The sequence below is a fragment of the Hemiscyllium ocellatum genome, chromosome 1 (assembly GCF_020745735.1).
Source record: "Hemiscyllium ocellatum isolate sHemOce1 chromosome 1, sHemOce1.pat.X.cur, whole genome shotgun sequence".
NCBI classification, from domain to species: Eukaryota; Metazoa; Chordata; class Chondrichthyes; order Orectolobiformes; family Hemiscylliidae; genus Hemiscyllium; species Hemiscyllium ocellatum.
The window spans coordinates 45,174,834-45,195,481 of record NC_083401.1 but is presented as its reverse complement, the minus strand read 5'-3'; the positions used below and the strand labels follow the sequence as shown (position 1 = coordinate 45,195,481).

Genomic DNA, 20,648 nt, shown 5'->3' with positions numbered 1-20,648 from the left:
ACAAGTTCCCATCGCTTTTACAATTGCAGTCCTGAATAGTGTGTTGAAAGTTATCATGTGAATTACTTTTGTTCTTCATTTGGCTTTATTTGGTCAGATGTTCTGATAAGGATTCGATACGTTTCCCACAACACCATACGTTTTAATCTGCTTTACGTTTAGAAAGCTGAATCCTATACAGTTGGTACTCCCTCTAGTGGCTCTATATGCCTGAAGGGCAAGGCTCCTTTTTTTGCATATTTCACAGAAATCCGTCCAAACCACCAATGAAGACATTAAAAGCTCCCTAAATTTGCATGGAGTTTAATTCATTCTGTCAATATAAACTGATGGATCAAATTGTAAAGGAAAGACAGGAAAAGGAAGACTTGCATTTATATGGCACTGTCACAATCTTGGGACATCCCAGTGTGCCTTACATACAACAATGTACTTTTGAAGTTAATGATTCAAGAAATGTGGTAACTAATTTGTATACAGCAAAGTTCCACATACAGCAGTGTGATAATGACTAGATAATCTGTTTTGTGATGTTGATTGAGGGTTAAAAATTGGCTAAGACACCAACAATTATTGGCATATTCCCACTTAAAATAAATCCACGGAATCTTTTATTTCCTCTTGCAAGATGCGATAGTACATTGGTTTAATGTCTCATCCAAAAGATGGTATCTGACAGTGTAGTGTTCCCTCCTCAGCAACGTATTTGAGTGTTGGCCTTGATTTTTCTGTTCAAGTTGCTCGAGTGAATCTTGATTGTCAACCTTCTGACTCAAAAGCAGGGTTGTGCCCAACTGTGCCATTGCTGAAATTGTTTAGAATCACGCCACAAAATTGACTTATTTATCAACAGTAAATTAGTGGCCTGGCTAATGTCTTTTAGGTTCCTCAACTCCAGTTTAAACCCTGTAAATTGAGCCAGGCTTGACATCTTTGCTGAATTTTAAAGTTAGCCTTTGTAGTTATGGGTGTAGCTCTTACAGGAGCTTTCCCAATCTCCCTCTATATCTATCACAAAATCCTTGGAGAAATTCTGTATCATAATTCTATCTCCATTTATTTAAAGCAGAGTAGATCATGAATCATTAAGCACAGAAGAAGGCCATTCAGCCTTCATTTCTATGCTGGCTCTTTGAACGAGCTATTCAGTCAGTTATCCTGCCCTGCCTTTTCCCCATACCCCTGCAAATCTATCCATTTTAAATACATTATAGTCACATTGAACATTTTCTTTCTCATGAAGAGAGGAACCTGAATCCTAAAGCAGCTTGTCTGAAAAGAAGAGAGGAGGAAAAAGTGTCAACAGATCCACCGCCACTCTCCCTTGCAGGAGTCCACCCGAATATGGGAGACACATCCAACCAAATGGGCCCAATGTGAAAAGAGGTAATTGAAATCATGCTAACTTCAGCTGCTTTGTGAAACGATGATAGTCATATTTAAAAATTATCTCAAATAACATCACGCAGCATAGACATCCCACTTTGTATAATGTCAATTTTTAGTTCTATCAGTAAATATGAGGGAAAACTGTCTGACCCTGTTTTCTGCTGCATCCTTACACACTTGAAACTTTTACACAACCACTCAATCTCACGAGTGTTTTCCAAGACTCCTTTGCGTTCATGCTGATTCAAATTACCCTTTTGATGTTGTAAAATATGGAGATAAGACACAGTGTTCCCCTCCAAAACCCTCCCTAGAAGTAGTTTCTCCCATTTCATTACTTTCATGTCACCTCAAAATCCTCTTTTGGAATCTGTTTAATGTTGATCAGCTTTTAATTTCAATCTCAAAATTAGCAGCTCTATGATTACTGAAATGCAAGCATTTTCTCACTTCTCACGTTACTTGTTTCCTTCATCCTCCATAGCCAGGACCTTCTCCTTTCCTCATCTGTTGTTTATGTTTTTTTTCAAATGTTCTATTATCCCTGCAGCATCAGAGGCTGAGGGGTGACCATATGAATTGGAGGGCATAGGTTGAAGGTGAGAGTGGAAAGATTTAAAAGAGGCCTTAGGGGCAATTTGTTTTCTCTCAGAGGGAGGTGTGTGTATGGAATGAGCTGCCAGAGGAAGTGGTGGAGGCTGAAACAGTTGCAACATTTAAAAGGCATCTGAATGGGTATATGAATAGGAAGGGTTTAGAGGGATATAACCTTGTTCTGACACATGGGAGCTAGATTAGTTGAGGATATCTGGTCAACCTGGACAAGTTGGACTGAAGGGTCTGTTTCCGTGCTGTACATCTCCAGTATAATATGGACAAATAGATCCTATTACCCTAATCAATATCTGGAAGATCAGAATTCCCCAAAATTATAATTGGAGCCTTTAACATTGCGCTATTTTTATAACTAAATACAGCAGTGGAGTCAGATCTGTTTCATTTTGTGGACGGTCATATTGATCACTTGATTGGAATACAAAGTATAAGTGTGATGGAACAGTGATGAAATATAACACAAAGTAGGTCAGCTTTCTAATAAAATATTACAATCTTGCTTAATTCCAAAGGTAGTTTCAGAGAATAGTGTCACAGTTACATGTGGCTAGTGGTGGAAGCACGAAACCTGTCCCAATTCAAGGTTCAATTCGTAGGGCAAGATTTTTGCTTTCACAGCAAGTGGTTTGAGTCAAGAAATTTCTTGATGAGGCAGATCCACCTCTGCTTAAAGGGCCCCATTACACTGAACTTTTGCTCCAGGGGCATGGTGACAGGTTAGAGTGCACCCACCCTCCCCAGAAACAGGTTGGAGACATCCATGGTTAGGCCAGTTAGAAGGCCTGCATCATTTATCCGTGATATTGTCCCAATGATTTTCAAAGCTATCAGGATCTCTGGTCCTCACCACCCAGACACACTCAGCCTCTCACTTGGTCCTTATTTGCTATCCAAACCAACTCATATTTCCTGTGTCATCTCCATAACCACTCACCCGGTATCCACTGTGGACATTTCTCAGAAGAGATGAAAACTAGTTAAACTTCTAACAATCTAGTAATCTTCTCATTCATGCAGACTTGATACTGAGTAAAACCTCCATCTGTGAAACCCATTCAAAGATTTTAAATCCCTTCAAGTTTTCAACTGGCTATTAAACCAAAAATTTCTATGCAGTGAGCATATAAAAAACAGCTAAACCTATCATAGCCTCTTTGAACTGTCAATCAAAGTGGGAACTCCTCTCTCTACCCCTAACCCGGGAGATTGTAGATAAGTGCTTTTCAGATGTTGAACGTCAGCCAAGCAGCCATAATGAGCTGAGCTGTAATAACAGCCCTTGAGAAATATTAACAATGAATGCTTCTAAAACTACAAGTACAGATGGTACGCCAGAGCGCCTGTCAATTAATGCAGTCTAGGAGAGGGTGTTTATTTTGCAATAAGTGACAGCTTCAGCTTGTTTCTTTTCAGTTTAAAGGGTTGGATATTTCAAAATTTTTAATTCATATCACCAAACAGACCTAATGTGATCTTCAAGGGTATTTATATCTACACTAATCCATGACTCCAGCCGCCATGGGTTAAGGTAATTGAAAATGGAAAAATGAGGCTTGTTTAATCTTAACATTAATTTCAAATAGCCTTGCTGAGTTTAGGGTCCTTACTCCCTGTGTTGACTTCACCGAGTTCCACCACCCGGGCCAGCAAAAGTGAAATCCGATGTGAATCGGAGGATGATGTCCACTTCCTGTCCCACCAACCATTTTTAAAGGTCTCTGAAGTCAGCTCAACCCTGAAATCTGACCCTCCATCAAGACCAAGGGAAATCACACAGCAGACATAAGGCACATCACTTGGGGGGAGAAAGGAATGAGGAGTAGGAGAGCAAGCTGCTGACTCCTGCCTCGCCCTGGACACTTTTGAATTGTAGAGCATTACAGAAGCAAGTCATTTGACTCATCCTATCTGTATTCATGTTTTTAGCTCTCTACATTTAATCCAAGATGTACTGTTTTCATATGATTAGGAACAATTCTATTCCTTTAGTGAAGGATATTTGAAGAAGAAAAATAATCCAAGGATCTTAAAACTAAATGATCCAAACAGAGCAATCAACTAATCATTTCATCGCACAGACACTACATAGGAGAGGTGGTATATAAAACAGAGAGCCTTGGAACTCTGTAGTTTCTTCCAAGCTAGTTTGTTAAATGTGATGATGATGTGTGTGTTTGAATTAGTTGTAGTGCCTGAAGCTAATGTGGAGGAAATTTTCACCGCAGTTATTATGAATGCTATTCATTCACGATTCTGTTCTCCTGTTTGAAAAACCGAATGTCAGTAAACGTTGAATTAAGATGAGACTCAATAACAGTATTCACCAGAGTTAAGTAGCCTTCAACAATCACGCCAAGAATGGATATTTGGACAAGTACTGAAATTAACCAGGCAAAAGTGAGGACTGTAGATGCCGGAAACCAGAGTTTAGATCCGAGTGGTGCTGGAAAAGCACAGCAGGTCAGGCAGCATCCGAGGAACAGGAAAATTTGACGTTTTGGGCAAAAGCCCTTCACCAAGAATACCTATTCCTGATGAAGGGCTTTTCCCCAAAATGTCGATTTTCCTGCTCCTCGAATACTGCCTGACCTGTTGTGCTTTTCCAACACCACTCTAATCTAAAGTACTGAAATTGAGTCCACCCTCAGAGGAGAGGCAAAATGAAGTAGGAAAATAATGTAGAATATAGATTTAATCGATTAATCTGTTTTTCTCTTTTTTTTCTCTCTGTAGGCCCATGGTGCCAGATCAACAAAAAATAAGTGAGAGACCATTTTCCTTGACAACTGTATTATCTTACAAAAATGTAAACACTCTGCCCACTCCCCTTTTTTTGTAAAATGGAGACATATTAAAAGCAGTCACGAAAATGAATCACAGACGAGAGAGAATGAGCGAAGGAAAAAAGAGAATACTGCATTCCCAACAAGCAAAGTACAACTTGGGGGACAAACTCAAAACATATCATTCAGAATGTTGAGCAGTATGTTGCAAGCTGTTAATGTACAGCCTAGAGACTGAATGGCAATCTTCTCCACACTGTGGAAAATGCATTTGTGCCTGAACTTCTGTAAAAAAATAAAATTAAAAAAAAATCAATTTGTAGGTTGAAAAAAATATTTATTTGAAATCGTAACCTTGCAATAATGAAAAGTGTACTTCTGATAAAAAAAAGGAAAAAAAATACAATTTAACATTATTTTGTTTTGTTGGTGTTCTAGTCAGCTAGTGTTTGTTCTCTGGAGAGAGTGAAGCTTTGCTGCCCGTCAACATCCAGTATTCACAAAAACCAGCAACTGTCCTAATGGTAACTTAGGTGATGACTGCTTAGCCATTCCTTTGTCTGCATGGGAGTAACGGATGGAATAATGGGCCTGTTGGTGGTGTAATCCGTATGTATATTGCGATGCCTGTGTTTTTTTTTGTGATTTTTATTCCTGTCATTTTCCTGCAGTTATAGAGTATTTGATGGAAAATAGGTCACATCCTCTGCCTTTTAGCAAGAATTGTTTATATTGGAAACTAAAATCAACATGAAAGCTTTTTTGAATTTAAATGTGATATAATGGCAGTGGTCAGCATGGCTGTTGTGTGGAATCCAAGAAAAATGAATAGTTTGGGGTACAAAATTCATAATGGCACTGTTACTAAATTAAGTTTCTTCTTTTGGGAGGATGCTTTGTGGTTTCTGTAATTAGGATAGTAAGTGGAAACTTACGTCAATGGCTTGGTGGGCGAAGGGAGTGTTCAGTGAACTGCACCCGAGAAACCAAGCCCAATCTGTAATCTTTGCTTAGTTAACTGATCTCGACCAAGGATATGATATGGGTGCTGCAAAGGGCCCTCATGCTTCTTGACAGGAGGAGGGTAATGTCAGTCAATATTCTTGTTCCCAATTATGTACCAGTGAATTCTACATGAAAATTAAATTGGGTGGCAATTGGACTTAACTACAATCCCCCTTATACTAAAACAACCTGCTGAAATCTGTTTACTGAGCTCACTGCTTCAAGTTAGGTAACTGGTGCCTATCAAACCACGCCCCAAAACTGGCTGGATGTTTAGGAGGCAAGGGGCAAAAATTGAAAGGACAACAGCATAGGGAGTGGAGAACAAGACATTATAATGATCAGTTATGAATAGGGGAACCCTAAAGTAAGGGTAAATGAAAGTTTCCACTATAATATATACAAAATATTATAACAGCAGAAATATCCATTTGCATTCCATTTTTACCATGATATCTAATACTATATGTGTATGGTGTGTGTATATATAATAGTTCTTTAAAAAAAGTTCTACTCCATATGACTTCTACTCCATATGACCGGTGTGATTCCTGGATGAGAAGAAATCCTGCAATTCGCTGTTTGATTTATTGTAAATGTTCTGGTTACAGAAGCTTTCCACTTAGGTTTTTTAAGCATTTGTACTAAACTTGGATGATAATATAGTTCTGCGCAGAGGTTTGCCTATGATCAATCTGAAGAGTCAGCTTAGTTCTATGCATGTCAGGAGTAGTGAAAACAAGTGCTTTAGGCAGGTCTACTGCAGATATATTTATGCAATGTAACGTGAAGTAGCAGCTTACTTCTACGTGTAAAGAAAGTTAGGTTATAAAAGCAAAATGCTCATTTAAAGCGAACAAGAGCTGCACACTTACGCACACATGCTGACCATCTCAGTGCACAGTCGTTGCACAAGTTGCATTTTCTCTGTGAAGATGTTATGCATTAAAAAGTAGCGTTAGACCTAGGCAATTTTCCTTTTAATTCAATCCCTGCAAAGGCAAATCTGTCTGTGTTAAAGCAGAAATAGCTCTGTGATTGAAGTGGAGCAGTGCTAATGGTGCAATATCCACTTCGAGTGATTCAGAGTTGGTTAAATTCTGTGTTGTTGGAAATTTTAGGAGGTAACATTTACATGTGGTAAACTTCTCTCTCTATTCTTCCTGATAGACAGATTTTCATACAGGTTGGGGAATTATGCCATTTAGAGCTGCTCGAGAGGGGATCTTAAGCAGGTCTTGTGGCATGGGATAATTTATTATATAAGTTTCCATTGGCAGGAACATCAAAATCTAAGCCAGATCTCATCCCTGTCTGGATCCAGACTTGATAGTATTTAATAATCCAAGTCTGTACTGGATTTTAGAATTTGGGAAACATCTAGTAAACCTCTACTAGGATTCCTGCCTCTCAATGTTCGTACAGGTCCATTAGTGGCTTTGAGATTAAGATCTATCTGTACTGCTGGTACAGTGATCAGTACTGTTATATATATGTTCAACAAATGCCAGCTGCATAAATCTGGCATTATAGGAGTCTTATTTTCCATCAAATAGTGTATCTGTGGAGAATTAAGTAATACCAGATTAGATTTTATCTGAAGCTGTTATTTAACCCTTTGAGCACTGCAGTAAAATCCAAAAAGTTTCATCAGTTCACATAGTGAACTGAGAAAACTTCAGAATCAATACATTCACTAATAGTTCACTGGTAACTGCCCTCCCTGTCAATGCAGAGTGTTTATTTGCATTGCCCAGAGTACGTGCTAGCTTCTTGCTCCCATACCTCTGTCAATGTGAATTTGTAATTGGTCAGTTTGAGATGTGCAAGAACAAAAGTTGGAAGTCTCATCTATTCACTGCTTCCATAGAAGGTCACAATGCACCCTGTCCTTATTGAATAAGGAGGCCACAATAAGCATCTCAACATTTGGAAACTAACACACAGTCTTGTTAATACACCAATGCACTGTTCCAGCACAGCACCACACTTTGTTTTCTTCCCCAAGTTTCCCCTCCCCAAAAAAAGAAATGTAAAGGAACTTGTATTCCCTGTTCTCGCACAAACAGACGGTTTGTCTCTTGAAAGCAGCAACAGCCTTTCTGTGCTCAGAGGGTTAAAGTCACAGAACATAAAGATTGTTGTGGTATTGATTGGGGTTCCATTTATCAAACAATAAATGATGAAGGGATTCAGTGCTGCTGAATCCTGATAGGCCCCTGGTTCGGAACTTCTACAGGGTGAGAGCGTGGATGGGAATGATACGTGGGAGGTGCTTACCCTTGGCTCAGGTACACACTGATCCGGATTCTATTGTAGCAGGAATCTGGTGGGAGAGCTCAGGCCACTGTAAGAGCACGATCATATAGTCAATAAAAAGACGGATTTCAGAGCACTCTTGCTACCCTCTGCACAAACTGCGTGGAAATCTAAATGTGCTGAAAAATAGAACTTGACATGGAATGCTTGAACTTGCCCAGTCCCAGAAACGAAGCACATTTCCATGCACCGAGTGCTGAGGGGAAGGAAACTGTCCACAGCACAATGGATTAAAATGTAACCATTTACATCAATCAGTAATTAAACTAACACTGCCTGCTAACGTGGTTTAAAGCGGTTAACACTTCAGGTTCTCTTGGTTTTCTTTTTTTCCTCTCAACAAAAAAGTACTGTAGTAGATTAGAGACAAAAAAATAAAATCAGTGACGATTATCGATAGTGGATATGCAGCTTGTGACTTTGACAAGTGCAGCAAGGTCTAGAAGCCCGAGCGCAAAAAACAAACAACGAGGGGCTTCGAGAAACTTGTCAGTTTTCTAGTGTTTCTTTAAAGAACTTAGCAATAACGAACGAGAAAGTGTGCATTATTTGTGAAGGACGCTGACCAGCATTAGTTTATGCATGAGGTGAAGCTTGGAAAAATCATAGCGACTATCAACATAAAAGGGGTTTCATATATTGTACATAGTTTTTAAAAAAAAATCCCACCAATAATCATAATATAGATTTTGTTATATTCAACATGATAAAAGCAAGCATTAATGTGGGAGTTGGGAAAAGTCATTATTGATCGTTTGTTTTCTTTTTGTTTACATTCTTGTGCAGAGAGCACATACACTAGTTTGGAGGGTGGAGATGGTTTATGCTCTTAAAATATCATTTTTAAAACAAAATACAACAGCACTGGAATTTTAGCGTATGTGCGTGGCCTGAAAAATCTCCGAGTGTAAGGCTTACCAAACTATTAGGAGCCAATAATTCCTACACTTTAGACTGTGTAGACTTGAAACATTCCTGGCAGTGATATGACCTCTGCTTTGAGCAGAGTTTCAGAAGAAAGTCACATTTTGGTGTAAAAAGATGACAAAAAATAGGAAGAAAAAATGGTCCATCTCCTCTCCCTAATAGTAATTAACTATCACTTTAAAACAAAATTGCAAAACTTTGTGTGTTATATGCAGCGACAGGCAAATTTTGCAGCTGTGTTTGAATTCTTTGTGTAAAAGCTAAAAGTTATATTTTTACATGTAGACTTAAAAGTTATTCTGTGTTTTTGAATATGTCATGAGGTTTTGTTTTGCTTTTAAAAAGAAATACAATTGAATCCCTGTGGTTTAAAAAAGTGTCACATTTAAACAAGATAGTAAAATTTCAAGTAGCATTGTCAAGGAATTTTACAAGCACACATGTTTCTGGAAACTTATTTCAAAAAAGGAACAAAAAGGTATTTCAAATTTATTTCCTACTAAATGTTTGATCTAAATCACTCTGCTGTTGGAATATTGTAGATAATGATTACATTTGTGAGTGTACAGGATTTCAGTATTTTGATGGGCAGTTCATGATACTTTTGTATGCATGGATGTGGATCAAGCAAACAATTGATTTCCATTTGACGCTGTGAATTGGAAAGGAGCAATATCACTTAACCGAAGTAATGTAGAAATGAGTTTTTAGGTGCTGTGCCTATAGAAAGAGCACAACACTTCACGGTCCAAAATCAATTCAAAAAGGCTACAAACTAAACTTGTGATGAGAATTGAAATGTTGTTACTCTTTTCACCACTGCTTATTTAAATATAATGATTAATAAAAGACTTAGGTTATTTAGAGATTTGGAGTCAACGAGGATTAATGGGGTTAAGATATAGGTCAGCCACAATCTAATTGAAAGGGTTAAGGCTCTGAATAGCCTACTCCTGTTCCTTTGTTCCATCTTGTGTTCTTAAAGTACTTTGGATTCAAATGAATGAAAGTTGACTACTTAAGGGCTAACTGTTGTGGTGTGAAGAGCTGCACAAATAAGCTATGTAAGGTAAGTGTGGTATGCTTACATGGTTAGCTGTGTGCCCTAATACAATCAGGTATTAATGAATGGTTTAACTATGTTGAGTACAGTAAACCAGTTGAAGTATGATTCCAGCTGTAACCGCAATGATTAACTACTTCATAATTTTACATGCCCAAATGGTTTGAAATCACACTGTTGAGGCAATGTTACTTTGGTGAAGAAATGTCTTCCAGTAGGTTTCTCTGTCGATCTCTTGACTATTGGAGAAGGTCTGGTTTATAACATAGAGGAGGTAATAAGGTGACTATTTCAAACTCAGAGTGGCTTCTCACCATTGAAAAAGAATATGACAGGAAAGAAAATAGCTAAGGATATACAATAACATGGTCAGGCATTAATGGGTTGTCAGCTGAGCTACTTTGTGTGTCTAAACATGAGCTATTAAATACAAGTTTCCTTTGAGTATATGTTACTAGTTACACTGTAACAACATTCTTGATATAATGAGTAATTAAGATGTGGAAGATTAAACCTGAATTTAAAAAGGTTAGTGCAGTTTACTTTTATTTAAAGGCTGTTTGCAACCAGGTGTCCAAGTTTCAAGTTTTGTTCAGGGAAGGATAGGGGGGTTCTTTAATTTGTGTTTTAAGATCTTGAGTAGAATCTATATCACAAATATACCATTTGAGAAATATTGTGCCATTATTGTTAATACATGACAGTATAAAGGAATTTTATTTGATGTACTATTACTTAGAGACAGTTGGATTTGAACAGGTGACACACAATTGATTTTGCCAAAATATGACATTTACAATACCTCTTTATTTAATTGAGCATGTATTGCATGTGTTATCATCTGAGACACTATTTAGTTAATGTGCAAAAGAGTTATAACATTTTACTTCTAAAAATCAGCAATAACATCAAATAAGCTTATTACCTTAGTCTTATTAATGGATCCACTTCCCTGCCTATAACAGTTCATAAACTGAATCAACTGCTCACTCATCAGTATCCATTGTCTTCAATGTAGCTGTAATTAACACTAACGCCTATAAACTGTCAATTGAATCAGTGATGCAATTTGTAAATTTATCCAGTCTTCCGATTTTTTTTCTAATTTTGTTCAGTTTTTGTTTTATTTTCCTTTTGTAATTTTTTTTGTATCAGGCAATTTTTTTTTAAATAAAAAAAAGTGAACACTCTCCAGAAATGATTTAGCGTTTGATATGAACAAGCACAAACATTAGCCAATTATAGCTGACTGGAAAAAATATAGCTAAAATTTTAAAAAGGAGATGTAATTCCATAAAATGGGGCACCAAGGCTTTTATGAGCCCACTTTTACAGACATTTTTCTCATGGACTCTTATTCATCTTGTGCAGTGCTGGTTTACCATGCTCATTTCAAGTATTATAGACATATGTAATGGTGAGAATATGAACTGTGGCCTTTTTCATTCTTGTACTTGTGATGCAATTAAGTGAAGAGAAAAGCAGAGAATTACCATGTATCAGTGCCTGGCTTTTTGTTATAAAGCTTCTTTTGTCTAGTGCTCTTTTTGCTATGAAATAGACTGTAGTACACCCTATAAAAGCTAAATTTAAAGAAAAAAATATATTTGGCTTATTTTTCGCAGGAGCAATCCTTTTATACCATGGATCTTGAAAAAAAAAATTCTCGGATTCTGAATATTTCTCTTTGTAGATTTTTGGAATCATTCTGAGTAAAAGTTTGTTACTTTATTTTACTATTTAAAAGATGTTATTTTACCATGTGTTACTGAGATGAACTGTATGGTAGCGTTTTAGTTGTAAGTCGTATGATGTTGCGACTACACATAGCTGCAGCAGTGAAGAAAAAAAACCTATTTCACCTTTTTCCCATTTGTGTGGCTCGAGTGCCTCAACTTTTCATGTTTTTTTGGTGTTTTTCAGATTTGTAGAAATGTCCGAACAGATTGTTTGCTGGAGTATTCAAAGGCCAGCTCGATGTAGGCCATTACCTGTTTATCATCAGTAGTTATTCCAAGCAGTCATGTACATGACAGTTCTGTAGCAATAAATGTGCCATTTTTATAAACTTGTTTCATGTGTGTTTTATGTTCTTTACCTGAGAACGGAAATTCACGGAATTTTTAGAATTATGTTTGTGCTATTATTTAGGAATACAAAGAAAACTACTCTCTTCTCTTAAACAAATGTTTTGCTGGACCACTAATGGTTTTGTAGTGTATGGAATTTTAATATTAAAGCCAGCTATTGGTTAGCCCCTACAATTTGATTTCCCAGTGTAGATTTTGCAAACACAGTACCAATGTAGACCATAATTTCAGTGGTTTTAATCAGTCAGAAAGCTGGGTTTCTTCAACTTCCTTCTTGCTCATTTCAATGTGGTTGGTGTACTATACAATAGGTCCTGGTCTAGGTTTCGCAACTTTCAAATAAAAAAAATTTTGGCACTGACTTGATACATAATAAACAATAGTACAAGTCTCAGCTGCCTCCTGTTGAAGCACAACTTTGAGAGTTGTGAATTCTCCATGTATTTGGACACACTCAAACTAACACTTGGCATTCCATCAGTTGCAAGACAAATCAGTACATACTCAAAGCAACAGAAATAATGGATCCAACTCCTAGTGTTGCTTTTCCGTAGATGCTTCATCTTCTCATCTTAAGTTCTTCAAGAAGACTGAATTGCTTCATTCAAGATGCAGAATTGCAATAGTCTCTTGCCAATGCTAGTATTGTGACATAAAAGGACCAAACCCTATAATTCTTATACCATGTTGAAAGAGAATTTAAATCTATCTCTTAAAAGGACAGAAACATCAGCCTGTTTCCTTTCTCTCTCCTTTCCAACACTCTATATGCAGCAAATAAGCTCAGTACATTTCAGAACAAAGGTTTAATGTTGATTGACTAAAGAATAGAGGAAGTAAAAGGTTTATAAAATTGAGGCATTCATAACCTAATCAAGGTTTTCATTTTGTTTTTGAGTGGGGAGAAATGTCACCAGCTTCCAGACACATAGGAAGAGGAGTTGGCTATTCAGATCATCAAGCAAGTTCCAAGATTCAGTGAGATCATGGCTGATTTGGGACCGAACTCTGTATACTTACCATTGGCCTATATCCCTTAATACCTTCCAAAATAAAATGTTATCTATCTCAGATTTAAAACGACATCTGATCCAGCATCCAGTGTCATTTGTGGAAGAGAGTTCTGAACATCTACCACCCTTTGTGTGTAGAAAAGCTTCCCAACATCTCTCCTGAATGGTCTGACCCTAATTCTGAAACTATGCCCCCTAGTTCGAGAATGCACAACCAGTGGAAATAGAGTCATAGAGATGTGCAACACAGAAACAGACCCTTCAGTCCAATTCATCCATGCTGACCAAATATCCTAGATAAATCTAGTCCCATTTCCCATTAGCCCATATCACACTCACCCAACCCTATTCATACACCTATCCAGATATCTTTTTAAATGTTATAATTGTACTAGCCTTCACTACTTTCTTGGGCAGCTCATTCTATACATGCACCACCCTCTGTGTGAAAAATGTTGCCCCTTAGGTCCATTTTAAATCTTTCCCCTCTTACCTGAACCCTGTGCTGTCAAGTTTTTGCCTCCCCCATGCTGGCAAAATGATCTTGTCTATTTACCTTATCCATGCCCCTCATGATTTTATAAACCTCAATAAGGTCACCCCTTAGCCTCTGACGTTCCAGGGGAAACAGCCCCAACCTTTTCATCCTCTCCCTATACCTTAAACCCTCCAACCCTGGCAACATCCTTGTAAATCTGTTCTGAACCCTTTCAAGTTTCATAACGTCAGTGGTGGGCAAGTTGCTGGAGAAGATACTAAGGGATAGGATCTATTTAAACTAGAAACAAATGGGCTTATCAGTGATAGGCAACATGGTTTTGTGAGGGGGAGATCGTGCCTTACTGACTTGATAGAGTTCTTTGAGAAGTAACTAAGTTGATAGATGAAGGAAGGGCTGTAGATGTCATATAATTGACTTTAGTAAGGCGTTTGATAAGGTTCACCATGGTAAACTAAAAGAGAAAGTGAACTCACATGGTGTGCAAGGTATTCTAGCTAGGTGGATAAAGAACTGGTTGAGCAACAGGAGACAGAGTAGTAGTAGTTGAAGGGAGTTTCTTGAAATGGAGAAAGGTGACCAGTGGTGTTCCACAGGGGTCAGTGTTGGGGCCATCAGTTGTTTGTGATATACATAAATGATCTAGAGGAGGGCATTGTTGGTATGATCAGCAAGTTTGCAGATGACACGAAGATTGGTAGAATAGCAAGAAGCATAGGGAACTGTCAAAGAATACAGGAGAATATAGATAGACTGGAGCGTTGGGCAGAGAAGTAATAGATGGAGTTTAATCTGGGCAAATGTGAGGTGACGCATTTGGAAGATCTAATTCTCGAGCGAACTATACTGTAAATGGAACAGATTTGGGAGTTCAGCTGCATTGTAACCTGTAGGTTGCTGCACAGGTGGATAGAGTGGTCAAGAAGGTGTATGGTATGCTTGCCTTCATCGGACGGGGTATTGAGTAGAAGAACTGGCAGGACATGTTAAATTTTACAAGAACTTGGTTTGGCCACATTTAGAGTACTGTGTACAGTTCTGGTCGCCACATTACCAAAAGGATGTGGATGCTTTGGAGAGGGTGCAGAGAAGGTTTATGAGGATGTTGCCTAGTATGGAAGGTGCTAGCTATGAAGAGAGGTTGAGTAGGTTAGGATTGTTTTCATTAGAAAAAAGGAGATTGAGTGTGAAACCTGATCAAGGTCTACAAATCATGAAGGGTTTTGACAGGGTGGATAAAGGTAAGCTTTTTCCCAGGGTGAGGGACTCAATGACAAGAAGTCACGTGTTCAAAGTGAGAGGAGAAAAGTTTAAGGTGGATACACGCAGCAAGTTCTTTACACAGAGGGTGGTAGGTTCTTGGAACACATTGCCAGCAGAGGTGGTAGAAGCAGGCACGGTAGATTCATTTAAGGTGCATCTGGACAGATGAATGAATAGGAGGGGAGCAGAGGGATACAGATCCTTAGGAATTGGGCAATAGGTTTAGATAGTGGGTTTGGATTGACTCAGGCTTGGAGGGCCGAAGGGCCTGTTCCTGGGCTATAAATTTTCTTTGTTCTTAATATCCTTCCGATAGGAGGGTGACCAGAATTGCACACAATATTCCAAAAGTGGCCCAACTAATGTCTTGTACACTTGCCAACTGTTACACTTGATGCTATAACCAGTAAAGGAAAGCATATCAAACGTTTTCTTCGATATTCTATCTACCTGCGATTCCACTTTCAAGGAACTATGAACCTGCACTCCAAGGTCTCTTTGTTCAGCAACACTGCCCAGGATTTTGCCATTAAGTTAAGTCCTGCCCTGATTTGCCTTTCCAAAATGCTACACCTCACAATTATCTAAATTAAACTCCATCTGCCTCTCATCAACACATTGGCCCATTTGATCCAGGTCCCATTGTGACTCTGAGTTAACCTCTATTGCTGTCCACTACACCTCAAATTTTGGTATCATCTGCAAACTTACTAACAATACTTACTATGTTCACATCCAAATAATTTATATAAACGGTAAAAAAATATTAGACCCAGCACCGATCCTTGTGGTACACGATAGGTCACAGGCCTCCAGTCTGAAAAGCAAGTTTCTACCACCATCCTCTGTCTTCTACCTTCAAGCAAGTTCTGTATCCAAATGGCTAGTTCTCCCTATATTCCATGTGATCTAACCTTGCCAACCAGTCTAACATGAGGAACATTGTCAAAGGGTCATATAGATCACATCCATCACTCTGCCCTCATCAAACCACTTCATTACTTCCTCAAAAAACTCAATCATGTTAGCTTTGGCATTGGAAATCTTGTCTCACTATGTTGACTCTCCCTAATCAGTCCTTGCTTTTCCACATACATGTAAATTCTGTGTCTCAGGATTCCCTCCAACAACTTGTCCACCACCGATGTCAGGCTTATCGGTCTATAGTTTCCCAGCTTTTTCTTACTATCTTTCATAAATAATGGTATTACATTAGCCAACCTCCACTTTTCCAGCACCTGACCTGTGACTATCGATGATACAAATGTCTCAGCAAGGGACCCAACAATCACTTCCCTAGCTTCACACACGGTTCTGGGGTACACTTGATCAGATCCCAGGAATTTATTCATAATTATGTTTAACTACCCTGTCTTTTCCTGTCAATATCAATCAGACTTCAAAAAGATCTTCTCTTAACCTTCTAAATTCTAGAGTATACAGGTTGATTTGTATACGATCTCCTCATTACACCTGAAGTCCGGTATCATTCTTGTAAACCCAATACCATTATATCCTACCAAAGATGGGGCCATAGACATGCTCACTGTTCTCCATGTGGGGCTTAATCAGCATTTTGTATAACTGCAGAATATAAAGGTCTGGATGCCAATAACTTTCCTGGATATTTTCTGCACCTGTTGTTGACATTTCAAAGATCTGTGCATCTGAACCCTGCAAGTCTCTTTTGACATCCACTATATTTAACTTCATACCATTTAGAAAGTATCATTTTACAGGGCAAAATGAATAACGCTGGAGACCAATAAGTCCTCTGAGTCTGATTGGTCACATCCTGAGATTTCAACGAAAGTAGGTACAGTGGTAATGAATGCATTGGTAGTAATCTTTGAGGAGATAGCAAGCAAAATAGATAAAGTGGAACCAATAGATATAACATATTTTGGGTTTCCAAAAGGCATTCCATAAAGTACTGCACATTAAGTTATTTAACAAGAGCCAACTGTGTTCAGATAGTACGTTAGATTTAATTAAGGATTGGCTATCTAATAGAAGGCAGCGAGCTGGGATAAGGGTAGCATTTTCAGGATGGCAACCTGTAACTAGTGGAATACCACAGGGAACAATACTCTAGTCACAATTATTTACAATATGTATGAATAGCTTGGATGACGGAAGAGAATTTTACAATTGACACAAAAAATAGCGGGGCGGGCAAGTAGTTTGGATGACACAAAAAGTTTCCATTGGAATATAGACAATTGAACGGGCAAAAATATGGAAGATGGAATATAATGTGGAAAAATGTGAAGCTATGATTTTTGGCAGGAAGAATAAGAGTTGAACGTTATTTAAATTGAACAAGCTGCAGCACATGGATTTTGGAATCCTAGTGCATGCATCACAAAAAAGCTATCAACAAAGTTCAGTGGTAAATAGAGAAGTCAAGTAAGGCATTGGCCTTTATTTCAAAGGGATTGGAGTATAACAATAGTGAAGTCATGCTAAAAGTATACAAAGTTCTGGTCAGATGACAGGTGCAATATGAGGAGCAGTTTGGGGCCTTGTATCTAAGGAAAGATATACTGGCATTGGAGGCAGTCCAGAGAAAGTTCACTAGGTTGATCCCAAGGATTTTCTTATGAGAAGATGGTGTCTTGGTTGAGCTTGTACTTATTGGAGTTTAGCAGACTGAGAGGAGACCTTACTGAATATCAGGGGCCTTGACAAGGTAGATGTGGAGAGGTGGTTTCCCTGGTGAGTCTAGAACCAGAAGTTTTAAGAATCATGAGTGGGCTAGATAGCGTAGGTAGGGTTGAAACTGTTCCCGCTCTTAAAAGGTACACTAACAAGAGGAAATAGATTTAAAATGATTTATTAAAGAAGCAAGGGTGAAGTGAGGAATATCATTCCTTATTCTTGAGTAATTAGGTTATCGAATTCACTGCCTGGAAGTGTGGTGGATGTAGCATTGAAGAGGGTATGAAATGATTATTTGAATAAATATAATATGTAACGATATGGGAAACAAACAAGGCACAAGGTAACACTGCTCACTGAAAGAGCAAGTGCAGGTATAATAGGTTCAAATGGCCTCCTTCTGTACCATAACATTTCTGATTCTGTGACTATCTCAGAGTAAGGTTTTACTCATTTAAAACATTTTTTTTTCTAATTCTCAGAAGATGGAGAATCTATAGAATTTGTTACTGCAGAAGGCTGTTAAGACTGGCTCATTAAGTACATTCAAGACTAAGCAAGACAGATTTCTAGGCATTAAGAGAATCATGGATTATGTGGAAAAGTGGAGTTGAGGATTATCATTGATGATCTCATTGAATGGTGGAGCAGACTCAGTGGGCCGAGTGATCTACATCTGCTCCCACATCCTATGGTTTTATGCTCTGGCTACAACTGAATTAATCAGAGGAAAACCAAACAAGTGCAGTTCCATGCATTTTGATTATGGAAGAGAGGCCTTGAAAGAAGGTGGTGTAATTGATCAAGGAATATTGAGGATAGCTAGTGTACCACAATCATAGGCAGAGATTTGACAATCATGAGTTTGGGTTTGGTTTGTAAAAGATGCTTGAGGTCAGTACAATGGTTGTATGAATTGAATTTGTCTTGAAATCAAAGTCTCCCATTCTGACTTAATCCAAACTATATTCAATGACATTCACTTCCACACATAGACAGTGGACGTTAACGTACCTTGCACATTAACACTTTTTAATGCAAGTATCACAGCAGTAGGCAGAGATTATATAACTGAAGGGTCATCCAGTGGGGCTTTTTGGGTGTAGCTAAGAAATAAGAAGGGGATGGTGACATTATTGGGGTAGTACTATAGGCACCCGAATAGTCAGTGAGAATTAGAAGAACAATGCATGGAGATTGGGGAGACTTGCAGGAGCAATAGGGTTGTCATCGTAGAGGATTTTAACTTGCCTAACATAGACTGGGCCTACCAAAGTGTTAAGGACTTAGATGGGGTGAAATTTGTTAAGTGTGTTCAGGAAAGCTTCCTCAAGAAGTATATAGAGGGTCCTACACAGGAAGGGGCAAAACTCAATCTATTCTTAGGAAATAGAGCAGGACAGGTGATGGAGGTGACAGTGGGGGAACACTTCAGGACCAGTCAGCATAGTTCTTTTAATTTTAAAATAGTTATGGAGAGGTTCATAGGTTGAAATTCTAAACTGGGGCAAGGTGAATATTGATGGAATTAGATGAGAGCTTGTGGGGGTTGATTGGGGTAGTTTGAAGACAAAGGGACTGTTGACAAGTGGGAGGCCTTTAAAAGTGAGATAGCTAGAGTTGAAGGTCTGTATGTTCCTGTGTCAGGGGGCAATGAGTAGATTCTCTCTTTTTGCAGATGGTCATTGCCTGGCATTTGTGCAACATTGTATACCACTTGTGAGCCAAAGACTGGATGTCATCCAGGTCTTGCTGTGTTTGGACTGCTCCAGTATCTGAGAAATCTTGAGTGGTGCTGAATATTGTGCTATCATCAATTTATAATACAGAGAAGATTATTGAAACAGCCATAAATGGTTGTGCCTAGGGCACTACTGTGAGGAACTCCTGCAAAGATGTCCTGGAACTGAGATGACTGACCTCCAACAATCATCTTCCCTTGAGCCAGATGAGCATTTTCCCAATTCCCATTTTACTTGAGCTTCTTGATGCTAAACTCAATCTACTGTAGGTTTGATGTCAATGACCATCAGCTTCCTAAATTTGGAATTATCATCTGCTGACCCAGCTTGTCAGGGTTGTGCACACATGTATATCAGACAACATCCTGCTGACTTTTATTCGAAATTCTGATTTGCCTTTGAATGGTTTGGGAAGAAGATACTGTGGGTATCAATAGACAATAGGTGCAGGAGTAGGCCATTCTGCCCTTCGAGCCTGCACCACCATTCAATATGATCATGGCTGATCATCCTTAATCAGTAGCCTGTTCCTGCCTTATCTCCATAACCCTTGATTCCACTAATCTTGGGAGCTCTATCCAACTCTTTCTTAAATGAATCCAGAGACTGAATCTCCACTGCCCTCTGGGGCAGAGCATTCCACACAGCCACCATTCTCTGGGTGAAGAAATTTCTCCTCATCTCTGTCCTAAATGGTCTACCCCGTATTTTTAAGCTGTGTCCTTTGGTTCGGCACTCACCCATTAGCAGAAACATGTTTCCTGCTGCCAGAGTGTCCAATCCTTTAATAATCTTATATGTCTCAATCAGATCCCCTCTCAGACTTCTAAACTCAAGGGTAAACAAGCCCAAACGCTCCAGACTTTCAGTGTAAGGTAATCCCGCCATTCCAGGAATTGACCTCGTGAACCTAAGCTGCACTCCCTCAATAGCCAGAATGTCTTTCCTCAAATTTGGAGACCAGAACTGCACATAATACTCCAAGTGTGATCTCACTAAGGCCCTGTACAGCTGCAGAAGAATCTCTTTGCTTCTCTACTCAATCCTCTTGTTATGAAGGCCAGCATGCTATTAGCCTTCTTCACTACCTACTGTACCTGCATGCTTACCTTCATTGACTGGTGTACAAGAACACCCAGATCTCTCTGTACTGCCCCTTTACCTAAATTAATTCCATTTAGGTAGTAATCTGCCTTCCTGTTCTTGTCACCAAAGTGGATAACCATACATTTATCCACATTAAACTGCATCTACCATGCATCTGACCACTCTGTCCAGG

General features: G+C 38.7%; 1 protein-coding gene across 10 annotated transcripts in view; it reads left to right on the top strand.

Moving 5' to 3' along the window:
- The window catches only part of tcf4 (transcription factor 4), a 606,468-nt gene extending 601,365 nt beyond the window's left edge, over positions 1 to 5,103 (top strand). For 9 of the 10 annotated variants that reach the window (XM_060851162.1, XM_060851233.1, XM_060851285.1 and 6 more), the window contains 2 exons: positions 1,244 to 1,386; positions 4,738 to 5,103. In XM_060851162.1, coding sequence (XP_060707145.1) covers positions 1,244 to 1,380 — 137 coding nt within the window. In that variant the 3' untranslated portion in view covers positions 1,381 to 1,386; positions 4,738 to 5,103. The remainder of the gene's footprint in view (positions 1 to 1,243; positions 1,387 to 4,737) is intronic. The other variant, XM_060851333.1, reaches the window with a different exon arrangement.
- The last annotated feature ends 15,545 nt before the right edge of the window (positions 5,104 to 20,648 follow it).